General features: G+C 37.2%; 1 protein-coding gene across 1 annotated transcript in view; it reads left to right on the forward strand.

Annotated features, from left to right (window-relative positions):
- Positions 1-13858, forward strand: part of kcnt1b (potassium sodium-activated channel subfamily T member 1b) — a 112132-nt gene that overhangs the window by 68477 nt on the left and 29797 nt on the right. Inside the window, exons 15-19 of the mRNA XM_052112730.1 lie at positions 3042-3105; positions 3415-3523; positions 4749-4857; positions 5846-5995; positions 6401-6636. Of these exons, the coding sequence (XP_051968690.1) occupies positions 3042-3105; positions 3415-3523; positions 4749-4857; positions 5846-5995; positions 6401-6636 (668 nt within the window). The remainder of the gene's footprint in view (positions 1-3041; positions 3106-3414; positions 3524-4748; positions 4858-5845; positions 5996-6400; positions 6637-13858) is intronic.

Here is a 13858-nt window from a genome sequence, read left to right on the forward strand (position 1 = left end):
TAAATATCTTCAATTAATTAAACATGCGTTAATGAGATGGTCAGACTCCTGCAGGTTATGCAGTTTATGTTTGATTTATTTTTCAGGAGCTGAGTGTAGCTACATTTGGAAAGGAAAAAAATCATTTAGAGGCACATTTAAGCAAATTATAAATTTGAGATCATTCATGTTAATGCCAAAAACATGATTTATAGTTGTAATTAACTAACAGCCCTAAAAAGTAGAAATAATCTGCCTTCTCTTGAATAAACAGAACAGAACACTGAAACCCAAAACACCTGCGCCGCACTACGCAGAAGTAGTCCATTGCAAAAATAATTACAGTTTTCAAAAAGTTTGCCGAAACACTACCCTCATCTTCAATTGTTCAAATAAGCAGATTGTTCCGCCCCCAAACTTCCGCCATTGGTTTCACCTATTACAGATTATTCTGGATGCTCAAACAAACAGAGCAAGATTTTGACAGTGACGGAGCCATACTGCTACACTTTTTGGACATAAAAATGAATGCCTTACTTATGGGTCATAAAGAACCCCTTAAACTCAAAGGGGGGCACTATATTGCGGAAAAAGTTTACACTTAATACGTTAAAGTCTCCGTATACATAATCAGGAATATGAGGTATCATTTGAAAGCTTAGAATCACAGAGGTAATGGGGTAGAAATATTTATATGAAAATAAAAGTCCTAAAAATAGCACCTAAATGGACAAATCATATATCTCAGGAATGACAGTACAGTTCATTTTGTTTCCCTAATTCCACAGCTTGAAAGATTTTCAAATGAATCACAAATTGAAATATGATTTCTGTGAGTCATCAAATACAAACATCTCTTTTATGATCCAATAACTACTGGTGTGTGCACCAAGTAGCCAAAAATGCTTTTATAAAATGCTAGTATATGCTTTTACCTTAGGTTACTGTGAGCTTGCTTGTGTGAATAATCCAATGTTATATCTTACTGTAGATGTCCAGATCAAAATATGACATCCAGATGGAAAAGCATGCAAAACAAATAATCAGAAAATGTGTTTTCAGCTGTTGATGATAAATTGTTTTATATCTTCACAAAGGGGAGGTTTACTCAGCTTCCTAATGACACATAGTTTGAGCTTCTAGTCCACTCAGAGGCCAAGATATTCAATTAAGCAACAAGGGTGGTGCTTGAATTGAAAATTAGTCTGAATGTCTATGGAAAAGCACGTCTTTGAGGGCTAAAATGTGCTGCAGCGTCACCTACATTTCAGATCTGTATATTATGATGGAATGTTATAGAGAAAAATATAAGTGAGGTAGAGTGAACAGATTCAGAAATAAATTTACAAATTTAGGACAACATCAAAAAGTACACATACACATACAATATTATTTATTATTATTATTTATATTTTTTTACTTGGTCGGTTCTCTGAAAAATTACACCAAAATGCTTCATTGTTTAAGGGGTTGAAGTCTTTGTATATCAAGATCATATAAGTATATTAGAAAGTAGAAATTAAATTAAATATTTAAAATATATATACTGTTTATATACACATCAAATTTAAGGACAGATGAACATAATTGTTGAACTGCAGTTCTGTAACAGTTCTATTGAGTAATATAAATTACAGCTTTGCAGGCATCACTATAATCCCAAAGCCCAACAATTTAAAAGTGGGCATAGCAAGACTGGCCAGAAATGCACTTAAAAGCAACAGCTGTGGTGGCCTGGTGTCACTTTATGTGTTACCATAAAGTGCATGACACTATTTAACTGTAGAGGTTTGGCTTGATGGAAGGCCATGCAGTTTAGCTAACTAGATTAGCATAGTCGTATTATCATCATCTGTTTCCTCTACATAGTGTTAGAGTGAATGTGAGCCTGCTGTTATAGTAAACTTGAAGGACAGACACTTTTGAAACCTAAAGTAATTTTTTAAGGATGATAAACAACAGTGTGGCATTTTGATGCTTTAAAATGCAAACAGTGGCTTTGATTAATTCTTTGCAAAAGGAAGTTCTGGAATGGCTCCCAAAAACCAAAATTCTCTGCATGAAAATTCTAAGAGTTCACAAGCAAGCTCCACCACCAACACCAAACCTGACACCTAGTCAGAACCCCATCTGTTCCTTATTAAAGTAGCCCTGAATTTGAAGGATAAGAGAGGCTTATGTACTTCCTCTGGAAATGTCACTTCATTTAAAATTCTTCTATTCCCCTATTTTAAATGCAGCAAATTTATCTCAATATGCCTAATTCATATTCTAGTGCGTAGTCTAAAATTTCCTGTCTACATAATCATTTGTGACTTCACTTCATTTGTGATTGGCTAAAATGTAAATTAATTCATGAGCAAATTACATTTGTTGTTAAGTCTCACTAAAAAAAAGTATTTTCGAAACTTCGTCCAAGTGCTGTCTAGTTTTAAGAAGTGTTCATTGCTGCTTCATATCAAGAATTAAGGTCAGTCAGTGCTTTAATTTTTTCGTCCACACTTTTATTCTCTTATATTTTATTTGGGTCTTAAAATAATGTTCTTGGTTTAAAACAAGTTAAGCTCTATGTAGAGCCCCTTGTGCCTCCTTGGTCTGTCTCTGTGTCCCTTGTAGTAATCAACAGCATATCACAGACTTTTGTAGATACACAGATTCAGTACACAGATTGTACTTGTATTGAAACACTGAATGTTTTCAAAATGTTTTTAAAGAATGTTCAGTGTAGGAAAACCGACAGGTTAACATGAATAGTTTTCTATTGCATTCAGTTGATTTGTCTTCCAGTTGGAGATCCAGTAGCTTTTATGAGCATTGTCATTATGGTTACACTAGTGGTTGCACTTAACTGCTGGACCTGATGCTAGTATACCGTGAAATTGACCCTCATTACTTATTATGTCCATCTCAGAAACATTGCAATAATTACCTGCCACATACATATCCACCTCCAGAAGGAATTCACTTCATGGGTAGTGGTTTAAACCTGCAAGGGCTTTGCAGAAGCATTTTTAAGGGTCCTGTTTGTGTGAAGCTGAGTAATGATTTTGTTTGGTCTGTAGGATGGATGATGCAGAGGCATGTTTTATCCTCAGCAGTAGAAATGAAGTGGACCGCACTGCAGCTGTAAATACAGACATCATTCTTTTCTTTTCATGACATTTTTTTAACATACTTCTGAACTTATCAAAATAAGATGTTATTGGTAATATCATAGTGTTGTTAATTTATTGTAGTTATTATACTGTTATTACATTGTAATTAGCAACTACATTTTACTCTTATTAGTCTTATTGTCTGAAGGGTTACTATTATGTATCAATGTATTGAACTTAATCTACCTTTAATGGCAAGACAAGGGAATACAAAGTTTAAATATAAAAAAGGTTATAAAATGTCTCTGCATTGTAAAGATGATGTCTGTTATTTTGATAGGATCATCAAACTATTTTAAGAGCATGGGCTGTAAAGGACTTTGCCCCAAACTGCCCTCTTTACGTCCAGATTCTCAAACCCGAGAACAAATTTCATGTTAAATTTGCAGGTGAGTCTGTGGTCTCTCTTAAGTAAAATTTAATTTGCAGTTAGTTAACATTTACAGAATGTGTCCTTAACAACTTACATTCAAGCTCAGACTTCAACTGACTAAAGGTGTCTTATAACAGGTTCAAGTTAATATATACAAGCCATCCTAAAATTTGCTGGCTGTAATACACCTTACCCCCAGCATCAGAGGTGTCTTTATTTATTTGTATTATTATTTTGGTAAAAGTTGGTGGCAACCATTTACAGAGGATAATCTTAACAAACCTAGGATACATTCACACAGTCAGTATGGGATTGACAACCACATTTACTTACAGGTGTAAGTCTTTAAATGTCCTGTTCATTCAACAGCTTACAGTAGCGGCTTGAATACAGTCTGTATGAATGAACAACCAAAATCAAACCCTACCATAGTGACCATAGTGACAGTGGCTTTGAATGCTTTTTAACCTAGTTAGAAGTGAAGCATTTGTCAAGTGGCTCGCAATGACGAGCAACTTCGGTGAAAGACAACGGTTGGATCTTCGGATGACACGCAGCTCAAATCTAAGTCTCTGTGAGTTAACGAAACCCCTTATGATTAACAAGGTGCACGTGCATGTACAGTGCAGTATGGCTTTCACATAATATGACTTGACAGACAACTAGTTGTCCAGTACGGTTGCGTTCAAACAGCACATGTTTGCCGAGAATGCGTTGTGAAACCTGAAAATTTGCGGTTGTCAGTTCGGTTTTAGATTGCAGTTGTCACACTTGTAAATGACTGTCCTGTGTGTGAACACAAATGTATTAAGCAGTCAAAACAGGTCTGACAACCATATTCTCCTGCTGTGTGAACGTGGTCCTATTGATCTGACACAACAAAAAAGATCACATCTCATTTCGAGAACAAGAATAACCAGCAGTGTAAAGTCAGTGTGGCAGGGCGGAGGACGGGACAGGGTGTGTAGGATCACGACCCGGCCCCGCCCTCCGCCCTGCCAGAGTCAGCTTTAAATACATTGAAGTTGAATTACTTTAATGATTCTGTAAACAATGTATTCTCAGATAACCTGTTTGTGGATACACAAACAGAAGTTTTTAGGGTTAGATCAAGTATTGTACATGTTGCTTTTTACCACTGATACAGTGTGCATTCTATTGATAGCTGGGATTTATTTTTGCAACTTCAATCACAGGTTGCGTAAATTTCATATCACAAATATGCGTGTTTTGTGTTCTAGATCATGTGGTGTGTGAAGAGGAGTTCAAGTATGCCATGCTGGCACTGAACTGTGTGTGTCCAGCCACCTCTACACTGGTCACCCTTCTGGTTCACACGTCTCGTGGACAGTGAGTACTGACACACTCATCAGGCCAAATTTTCAAGAATTTGATCCTTTTCCCTGAACCATATAATACAGGATGAATTGGTGGTTCATTGCACATCATTGCATTAATCCTAATTGACTAATGTGAGTTTCCCTGTTATTGTCACTTTTCTCTTTTGTAGCATTATAAATGGTTCTAAAGTTTAGTAGTCAGCCGAAGAAAGACTATAATCTTTTTTTAATGCAGATTATGTGTAGGTTTTCATGTTGTTCCACTGTGTTGTAGAAGAAGCTTTTCCTGAAGGAAAATTAAGTATATTAAAAGATTTGTTTAAATAGTACCTAACCTTTATTAGTCAATAACTTGCCATGATTACTTTATTCAATGAGTGAAATTGCCAAATTACAGGACGGTTACTGAGATTAATGAGTAATATTCAGCTGGTCATGTGATTCTAACATGGCAGCCTCCATGTGCAGACCCTCTCCATGTAGAATAAAACAGCTTTTATAAGGTTACTGATATGACTGGAGTCTTATGTGTCTAATGTGAGTAGTCATGATTTCCTACATATAATGCAAAATTACAATTCATGTCTCTAGGAATTCAACTTTTTTAATTCTGATTTTATACTGACTGTTTAAACTAAGATATACTGTATGTGGTCAGATCAGATTTACTCTGTTCACACCGCCATCACTTTTGTGAGCACGTTCACACATATTTTCATAGCAACTACATAAAGTTTTGTAGTTTCACCATTCACTAGACTTTAACAATGAAGGTTTTGCCATTGATTATGTTTTTCCGTATCCAAATTTGAACAAATTATTTGCAAACATAAGCATAGACAGTTGACTAGGCCAAAAAAAATGCTTCAAGGACTAAAAAAAAGGACAAGGCTATTAGACAAAAACCTAAGGCGGAATGGTCTTACATAAACAGTAACTGCTGAAGTTATGAATCTCTTCTTTGTATTTGCATTAACACTGTCTGGTTGGGGTTTCAGGGAGGGACAGACTTCTCCAGAACAGTGGCAGAGAATTTATGGCCGTTGCTCTGGGAATGAAGTTTATCACATATGTTTGATGGACAGCAAGTTTTTTGGCGAATATGATGGGAAGAGCTTCACTTACGCTTCCTTTCATGCACATAAAAAGTGAGTAGATGTGGTAAATGCAAACCAATTACTTTCAGATCTGACAGATTAATTTATAATCCCTTCCCTTAAATACTTTCTCTTGATCAAATGTGTCAAACTCCCAAAACAGGTTTTTACTGTAGTGATGTCCAGTATAAACTCTCAAATAATTAGATTACATTTTAAAAATTTTTTGCAGTTTGAAGTTTAAAATCAGATAAAATAGTACAATGGAAATAAACAAAATAAACACAAATATAGATTTCCATTTTTAACAATACTCTAAAATTCAACCCACCACAATAAAGATATTTAAATATCTTAAACTTGGTACAGTAAAGGGATAGCTTATACAAAAATGAAAATGATTGCTTCATTTATCACCCTTTTTCCCTTAAAACACAATAATCATCTTCCTTTTAGATATGGTGTCTGCTTAATCGGCACAAAGAGAGAAGGCAATAAGAGCATCCTTCTGAACCCTGGTCCACGTCACATCATGGCTGCCACAGACACCTGTTACTACATCAACATCACTAAGGAGGAGAACTCTGCCTTCATCTTCAAACAGGAGGAGAAGCACAGCAAAGGACTGTCGGTTGCCGGCGTGTATGATGCCCCCTCTCGTCTGCCAGTGCAGAGCATCATCGCAAGCATGGGTGAGATGAAAGACTATCAAATGTTTTATACCTTTTAAAGTGGAATTCTAAGATATAATCAGACATTTTAACTAAGATGGAATCCAAAAAGCTGCAGTGTGTAATTTCTAGGCCACTAGCGGCACAAAGTGGAATTGCAAAAAGAGTGATTGTTTGCAAATAGGTTACCTCAGTGGTTCTCAACCGGTGGGGCGGGGGGGCGCGGACACTCTCCCGGGGGGGGGGCGCGAGTAGGCTACGATGGAAGGGAAAAAAAACTTGAAAAAAAAAATTTGGGGGCACATTTTTTTTATCACTAAACTACTGTCATAAAAAGTTATAGTTTTGTATATACATAACTCCTGAATAAAAATTTAAATGTGTTTGGACTGATTTAAAAAAAAAAGTTTTGAACAAATTTGATTGGTTTGTCGATAGTGAGTGCAAATGCAGGTGATAAGCATAAGCGGTTTCATTAAGCGAGTCATTGAGTCGTTCATTCAAACGATTCGTTCAAACGGCCGATTCATCAAGAATGAGACAGATGTTTGTGAATGGGTCATTGAATCTTTGACTCAACCGATTCGTTCACAACACTGAATCATTCAAAACGCGATTGAGTATTACTGTGAGATGCGCTATGCTAAATAAATAACAATACATTGTTGTAACAGCAATATCTCCAAGTTTTGTTTTTCACTGTAAAAATGTCATGATTTGCCAATGCAAAGAGACACACACCCCTCCGCGTCCAGGCTGCAAATGAATCGCGCATGGCCGCCGCTGTTCCCGCCCTGGCTTACAGAGCGGGGTATAAATGTAAATGTTCACTCACTCTCACACAAAAATAAATCACTGCATTCAAATTGACTCACGACATAGCTTTCCATTCACTCTAGTCTAGTCTCTTGCCAAGTTCGCTTGTGCCAGCTCTCGCTAGTCTTATCAATCTCGATTTACATAGGCCTTTACTACAAAACCCCAACATTCTTTTTAAAGCCTAAACCCACAAACATTCTTTTTTAAGATTAGATCAAATCTCAGCCCTAGCCAGTATTTTTTTTTTTAACTGCTAGGCAGTAGCTACACTTAGCTAAAACTACCCACACGACTAAGACACACACACACACACACACACACACACACACACACTGACGAGGACTACAATCGTTAAGTATTAAAATAAAATCTGAATTGTCTGAATACCTCAGTGTGTCGTGTGTGCCGAGGTGCTGGCAAACGACAGTATGAAGCCCTGCAAATTAAAAATGCACCTCGAAACAAAGCATGCTGGCATTAAAAATAAACCAGTTGAATATTTTAAAAGAAAGCTTGATGGCCTCCATCAGCAACAGGCAACCATTACAGTGCACAGCACTGTGTCTAAACAGTGTTTGGAGGCATCGTATGTAGTGGCCAAAAGGATCGGTAAACTGGGTAAACCGCATACAATCGCCGAGACTCTCATTTTGACGGCAGGGCAAGACATGTGCAGAATAATGATAGGTGATAGTGCAGCAGCCAAACTCGGTGCAGTACCACTGTCAAATGACACAGTCGCTAGGAGAATTGTAGACATGTCCAATGATATCAGAGAGCAACTGATAGAGTTCGTAAAAAAGAGTCCTTACTACGCGCTGCAGCTGGACGAATCCACTGATATTGCTGGGCAGGCACAGCTCCTCACCTATGTCAGGTATCTGCGGGACAATGCGATTGAGGAGGATGTCCTGTTTTGCCGGCCTCTTCAGTCGCACACTACAGGAGAAGCCATTTTCAATATCCTTGATATTTTTATCCGTGAAAATGGTTTGGCTTGGGACCGATGCGTTGGCCTATGCACGGATGGTGCGCAGGCAATGACGGGGCGTGAGCGTGGCCTAGCTGCTCGCGTTCAGCAAGTAGCTCCACTTGTGAAATGGACACATTGCATGGTCCATCGCGAAGCACTAGCTGCTAAAAAAATGCCGGTTCTCTTTGACGGTTCTCGTGCTGAACCAATCCGTGAAAATAATAAATCTCATCAAATCACGGCCACTAAACTCTCGCTTGTTTGGGGTCCTCTGCCAGGAGATGGGGTCAGGGCACGAACAGCTGCTTCTGCACACTGAAGTTCGCTGGCTCTCCAGGAGGCGGGTGTTACAGCGGTTGTATGAGCTGCGAGAGGTGGTGAAGTGGTTTTTGACAGAAATCAAATCAGATCTGGCGAAGCATCTGGATGACACTATGTGGCTTGCGTCTCTGTCCTATTTGGTCGATATATTTGACCGCTTGAATGGCCTCAACCTGTCTTTGCAAGGCCACGAAACTCATATTTTGCTCCTTGCAGACAAAGTGCACGCCTTCACACAAAAACTAGACCTCTGGCATGGCCGCATCAGTCAAGGGAACTGCGACATGTTCCCCAGCCTTGCAGACTTTATCACTGATGCAGGCACGTCACACGATTTCTCCTCCCTATTTCAATCAGCATCTGAGTACCTGTCAGCAATGAGAAAACAATTTGCGACGTACTTTAAAGAGGATTATCGCTCTTTTGCGTGGGTTCGAGATCCGTTTGTGTGCACAGCAAACGAGCTATCAATTGATATGCAGGAACAGCTTATTGAGCTGAAGAGTGACAGTAGACTGAAGGAACTCTTTAGCTCCTGCCCTCTTTCATCATTCTGGGCAGCATTGATGCAGGAATACCCTGAACTCTGTGATGTCGCCTTGAAGATTCTCCTTCCTTTCACGTCGACATATTTGTGTGAGGCAGGATTCTCAAAATTGACTGCACTCAAAACGAAATACCGCAATCGTGCACAAATCGAGGATGATTTGAGGCTATGTTTATCAAACATTGAGCCAAGAATTGAGGATCTTTGCAAGGCAAAGCAGGCTCAGGTCTCACATTAACATCACCTACCAGCAAGCTTCTGTAAAAAATGCAAATGATGCCTACTATTAGGCCTAGTAATAATAACAATAATAAAGCATAAATTAATATCAGAGGTCTGGTGCCAATTCCCAATTATAGCAATAGCCTAGTAATGATAATAGGCCTACTGATGATGATGATAATAATAATAATAGATAATAATAATAATAATAATAATAATAATAACAACAATAAAGCATGTAACCTCATATAATTATATAGCAATAGCCTAGTAATGATGATAGGCCTACTACTATTCATAATAATAATAATAATGCCTGCAAGCTCACATTAGAAGTCTGGTGCTACTGCCAATTATAATAATAATAATAATAATAATAATAATAATAATAACAACAATAAAGCATGGGGCGGGGCGGGGGGCAATGGGGCCCCAACTGCAATGAACCAGCTTTGAGGGGGCCCAGCTTGCAAAAGGTTGAGAACCCCTGGGTTACCTAAACAGTCTAGTCTTTCATGTGTGTGGACTAACAGGAAGTCTTTCCACAACACTGCAAACCCTAATAAATTAGCAGAACAAATTAGTTAATTGCTCTAAAATTCAGATGTTTAGTAAGCTACATACATTTTTATGGCACTTAACTTTATATTTAACTCTTTCGCTAACTTAAAATTTACAGTGTAATCCCAGTTGAAGTACTTCATAGAGGTAAAACCAAGACATTTGTGATGGGTTGTTCATGAACGTTTCGTTCATTTTGAATGAATCAGGAAGAACGAGTAGTGTCATTTTGTCTTGGCCACATATGCACAAAATTGATAGTTTGTGCTTCGTTAATTTGACACGTGACAGCCACATAAGAAACAGAAATAATTAGTTCACCTCCCGACTGGGTCTTTGGGTATGAGTCTTTGGTTCATTTGACACGTGACAGCTGCATAGGCTCTGTATTGGAAACAGAAATGAGTACATACTCCCAACCAGTGTTGGGTAAGTTACTTGGGTAAAATTGTAATGACTACAAGTGCCTTATTATTTATCTAAAATTGTAATCAAGTTACTTTACCAATTACTCAATAGAAAAAGTAATCACATTACTTTTCTGCTCAACAAATGCAAAAGAATGTCTATATTTCTTTCTTGTTCATTGTTACATTCAAGTCATACACTCAGCACCTCACATTTCTCCTTCACAATGACTCTTTACGGGGCCATAATTCATGTATTCTACATAACAAATACATTAGAAATAAGCATAACCCTATAATGTACTTTAAAGTAATACAATTGAAAGTCAGTAACTGTACGAGGAATCTTAGTGCGAGAATTTAAAATGCAAAGCACTATGCTTTTTTGGACTAAAAATTAATACATTGGATTACACCCAACACTGCTCCCAACCTTCCTTAAACACAAGCGGTTAGTTAGGTTTTATTTTTGCCCTTACAGTTAAAGAATAGTTTCTGGTCTCAGATTTTAGCTTCTTTACTTCTTGCAATATATCACTTTGTGAATATTTACATTGTGTTTTTGTTTGTTTTTGTTTGTTTTTTCTTCATATTATTAAATCTGGTAATAAAGAGTTGTTTAATGCTTTAAATTTGATCTGTATGATGGGAAATCATACAGATTAAGTAATCATACAAATTGAATTTACTGATAGCTATCTTAGACCATTTTACTTAAATGTTACACTTGGCAGAAAATATCTTGCAAACATTTCCTGAACTATATACATGAAAATAATTCATCATGACAATTATTCTGAATTTAGAATTTAATTTACTGTCATACTGACTGCAACACAATGAACTGTAAGCTGTAAAAAGACAAATTTACGAAAGACCAGTAATTGTCACTCAGAAATGAATCGTTTGTCTTCTATGCGGAGCCTAGTAGAAGTCACATGAAAGATGAACAAAAGACTCATATCCGAAGACCCAGTCGGGACGTGAACTAATCACTTCTGTTTCCTGTAGAGCCTATACGACTGTCGTGTGACAAATGAACGAAATTACTTGAATAAAGGTTTTTTCATTTTGCTTAACAAGATTCAAAGATCCAAGTCAGTAAAATTATTTTCCCATCACTATTAGACTTGTTAAATGAACCATATATAGTAGCTAGTTCAGTTAATGCTAGCATGCTGAATACATGTTAATTGGAAACACTATGCTTTAATTACCACAGCGATTGCAAAATAAAGCAACACAGAAGATTAACTCTTCTAAATAACAAAACAAAACTGTAAACTCTAACAAGTCTCCACCCTTATACATTCATCTTGTACAAAGACACATTATATAACACTTAATTTTAACATTTACTTTCTCTTTCGAGTGCCATGAAAAGCATGCTGGGAATTAGAATTCCCTGCCTGGTTTCGGTTAAAGGTGTAATTTTTTCCTCATTAAAAAAGTTTACTCCTAAAGACATTAATTGTATTTTTGTAATATATGTAGGAAATCATGACCACTCACATTATAATGAAGACTCCAGTCATATCAGTAACCTTATAAAAGCAGTTTTATTCTACATGGGGAGGGTCTGCACATGGGGGCTGCCATGTTAGAATCACACGACCAGCCAAATATTACTCGCTTAATCTCAGTATCTGTCCTGTTATTTGACACTTTCACTTATTTATTAAAGTAAGCATGTCTGAATGTCAATACTACATATCTACAATGACATATATTATATATACATCAAAAACTATTCATTTTAAATGATGCTGCACATCAGAAGCCACTAGGTGTCAGTGAAAGTCCAAGATGACACAAAGCCAAAAGATACTGAATGCAACTGTAGGGTTTCTTGGTTCAGGTTTGGGGAATGTGCAATTAATATTAATGATTGTAATCAATGATTAATCATACGGTTTGAACTAGATAACAATACATTCTAAATTGCCCCAAAGCAGGGGTTATATAGCCCAAAAGTCTGCTTCAGATATATATATATATATATATAGATAATTAAACACAACGAATTATAATTAATTAGGAATATACATCATATGCAGACAGGCTGTATTAATTTTCAGAACACCTTAATGGAATTAACCCGTACCGCAACCAACCAGTTCGTCCAGCAAACCACTTTGCTCGATACTCTTGATCAATTCTCCAGAAGGTTTATTCTTAGTATAAGCCTACTTAATCAAAGCACGTTAACTTACTTTGATAATATCAGCTCGTAGCTTTAGATTGCACATTAAAGAGGCTTTGCTCTATGACCAACAAACAGAGACAATCAAGCGTATAATTGGGTTTAATACAAGGAACTATCACAAACTTAACAAACGTAGAACACATTTAACAACAAACATTTAACATAGAACAAACAAAGTAAAACAGTAAGGAAAATAAAGAGATTACAGGGATAGCAAACTTGTTACAACAGTTAAACCTTAAGAGCCAGCACGGGAATTACACACTCTAACGCATTTGAATTTAGATGGAATAATACTTGCAAAATGGACCTTTGTGTCGCTGAACAAGACTGCGTGTTTATTGTGTCCTCGTTGCGTCCGTGAGATGGAGGCCTTTTCTTGGTGCTTCCTGAGCATGGATCAGTGATGGAAGTTCAAAACGTCTTAAAGAGTAGTTGTTGACTGAGGGAGCTGAGTTTTGTCCGAAGACAAGGAAAAGACTGAGATAAACGCCAAATAAAACAAAAGACATGTCTGACGAGAGTTTGAAGAGAAGTTGAAGAAAACTTGAAGAGGTTCAGAAGAGAAAGCAAGAGAGAAGTGTAAGAGAGAGATGTAAGGACAAGAGAGACAAGAGAGCGATTCAACACCAGATCCTGACTTTTAAGGTAGGGAGGTCACACCTCCTTTGGGAGGAATGACCCAATGAGGGTCCTCAGTTTTGGCGCGAGATGGTTCCCTTTGTCTTGTTAAGGCTCGTCATTTGCCTAATTTACAACAGGGTCCGGATGTGGTTTGAATCACTCAAAAGATGGTAAAACATAGCAGAATACATTTTAATGTAACCTTATATATATATATTCAGCTAGGGCGAGTCGTAAGGTTTAATTTGATACCAAGAATTGGTACACTTAAAAGTGAATATATAATCTTAGACTCTTTATATAAGCCCTCAGAGTTTAACTACACAACTAAACAATCTTAACTAGTTTGATATAACAGCAGAAATACCCAAGCATACGGGAATAAAACATATTTCCTTAAAAATAAGCCATTTCTGGGTTTTAAATGGTAGGAACGTGTGTGTCTTTCAACCTCTCACATTCCTTTCTCATCTAAGGAGGGGGGTGTGGGGAGAGTAACAGTGTGTGGGGGTTTTAGGACCCTTCACAAGAATGTGTGCATTGCATTCAGAATTAATGAGTTC

This window comes from Xyrauchen texanus, chromosome 3 (genome assembly GCF_025860055.1).
Source record: "Xyrauchen texanus isolate HMW12.3.18 chromosome 3, RBS_HiC_50CHRs, whole genome shotgun sequence".
NCBI classification, from domain to species: Eukaryota; Metazoa; Chordata; class Actinopteri; order Cypriniformes; family Catostomidae; genus Xyrauchen; species Xyrauchen texanus.